The 2097-nt window shown below is 53.1% G+C and overlaps 1 protein-coding gene and 1 non-coding gene across 2 annotated transcripts in view; one reads left to right on the forward strand and one right to left on the reverse strand.

Annotated features, from left to right (window-relative positions):
* Positions 1-2097, forward strand: part of SERPINA3 (serpin family A member 3) — an 8625-nt gene that overhangs the window by 1101 nt on the left and 5427 nt on the right. Inside the window, exon 2 of the mRNA XM_019642508.1 lies at positions 1408-2060. Within this exon, the coding sequence (XP_019498053.1) occupies positions 1408-2060 (653 nt within the window). The remainder of the gene's footprint in view (positions 1-1407; positions 2061-2097) is intronic.
* TRNAI-GAU (transfer RNA isoleucine (anticodon GAU)) lies at positions 725-798 on the reverse strand. Its single transcript has one exon. It is a non-coding gene; the product is annotated as a tRNA-Ile (tRNA).

Genomic DNA, 2097 nt, shown 5'->3' on the forward strand with positions numbered 1-2097 from the left:
CCCTTTTCTCTTCTGAATTCTGGACTGAGTGGGCAGAGGCTGAAGGTAAATAATCCTGTTTGCTGCAGCCACAGGCTTTGTACTCCGCCTCTCTGGTCTTCCTTTAGCAATAGCTCCACCCCCTCTCCCTGTGGGATCATGTCTCTGGCATATATTGGGTTGTCAGAAAAATCATGATGCATTTTTGCAATGAAAAACAGAGAAAAAAATACGTCATGACTTTTCCGATAACCCAATAGTTTCAGAGAAGGGGAACACAGGAGGAGATCATTATCCCTGAAGACCTATTCAGAGGCGGTACCTTCATGGTTTATCTCATTTGAGCTACTCAACATGTTGGATTGAGATGGGGACTGAGGCTCAGAGAGGTTCAGTCACTTGCTTGTCACCACACAGCAAACACAAGTGGCCAAAGTGACATCCTCGCCCAGGTCTCTGAGACTCTGAAGCCCACACTGCTTTCTCTCCACCAGCAGCCCTTTCCAAGCTTATTTATTATAGAAGCAACTACCAGCTGTCAACCTGGCAGGGCTGAAAAGAACATTCTACCTTCTTTTGGTCTTTGCACCAACCCTTATCAGGGCCCCCTAGCTACAGCTTTTCTTTTTGTGCCCTCTCTCTTTTTAAAAAAATTGTATTGGGGAACAGCCATGGTCATTGGCTACACGTGGCTTTCATGCTACAATGGCACAGTTGACTCTTTTAGGGAGGGCGCAGCTCACAGTGGCCCATGCGGGGATCGAACCGGCAACCTTGGTGTTATCAGCACCACGCTTTAACCAACTGAGCTAACCAGCCACCCCCTTTGTGCCCTCTGTTGATGAGCCCTTACTGCAACCAAGTATCACGCAGAGAAAGCCTGCCCACGACGGGCCATCGAGAGGCCAGGAGCAGTGCTGTGGTCTCTCTCAGCCCTGGGCTCCTTCCTGGCATTGTACTTGGGAGGCAGACAAGGGGTATAAGGGGAAAGGAAGCCCTGCTTTCTAGTCCCTTCTGAGTGGTGTCCACTCACCAAGAGGAGGGGGAGGATGTGTTCCGATTAGACAGCACCTCACACCCATCACTGGCTCCCCCATCTAAGAGCCAAGCAAACCTGGCTACTCACCCCCGCTCTGCCACTTGCTTGCTGTGTGACCTTGGGCAAGCCCCTTCACCTCTCTGTGCCCAGTTTCTTTACTGGGGAGCGGGAGCGGGGAGGGAAATGGCAACAATTACAGCACTTACCTCAAAAAGTGAGAAGGAGCATAGGGCATAACCATGTACGTTGGGTGCCCAGAAGAGCACCTAACCCTGGGAGATCACAAAGCTGCAGAGGCAGAGGCCAGAATGCAGGCCATGTGGGGGGCAGTGGGAGGTGATCAGGGTACCACCTTGCCCTCTGGGACTTAAAGGAGCTTTGCTTTCCAGAGTTGAGAGCAGAGCGATGCCACCCCTCCTGGTTCTGGGGTTCTTGGTGGCAGCGCTCTGCGCCACTGCCCACAGCCTCCCGGGGAGCGCGCTCCACCAGGAGAATGTGACCCAGGAGGACCAACTCAACAGGACGGCTGTGGACAACCTCAGATTAGCCTCTAGCAACACGGACTTTGCCTTCAGCCTCTATAAGCAGTTGGCTTCGAGGAACCCCAATAAGAATATCGTCTTCTCCCCACTGAGCATCTCCATGGCCTTGGCCTTCCTGTCCCTGGGGGCCTGCGGCACCACCCTGACGGAGATCCTTGAAGGCCTCAAGTTCAACCTCACGGAGACCCCCGAGACAGAAATCCACCAGGGCTTGCAGCACATCCTGCGTTCCCTCAGCCAACCCAGCAGCCTGCTGAAGCTGAGCATGGGCAACGCCATGTTCGTCAGCGAGCAGCTGGAGCTGCTGGACAAGTTCAGGGAAGATGCCAAGGCCCTGTACGCCTCTGAGGCTTTTACCACCAACTTCCGGGAGTCCTCTGCTGCCGAGAAGCTCATCAATGACTACGTGAAGGAGAAAACTCAGGGTAACATTGCAGATTTGGTCACAGATCTTGACCCAAACACAGCGATGATCCTAGTGAATTACATCTTCTTTAAAGGTGAGTGCCCAGCTTGGGGTCTGGAAGGAACCAGACT

The sequence above is a fragment of the Hipposideros armiger genome, unplaced genomic scaffold (genome assembly GCF_001890085.2).
Source record: "Hipposideros armiger isolate ML-2016 unplaced genomic scaffold, ASM189008v1 scaffold_69, whole genome shotgun sequence".
NCBI classification, from domain to species: Eukaryota; Metazoa; Chordata; class Mammalia; order Chiroptera; family Hipposideridae; genus Hipposideros; species Hipposideros armiger.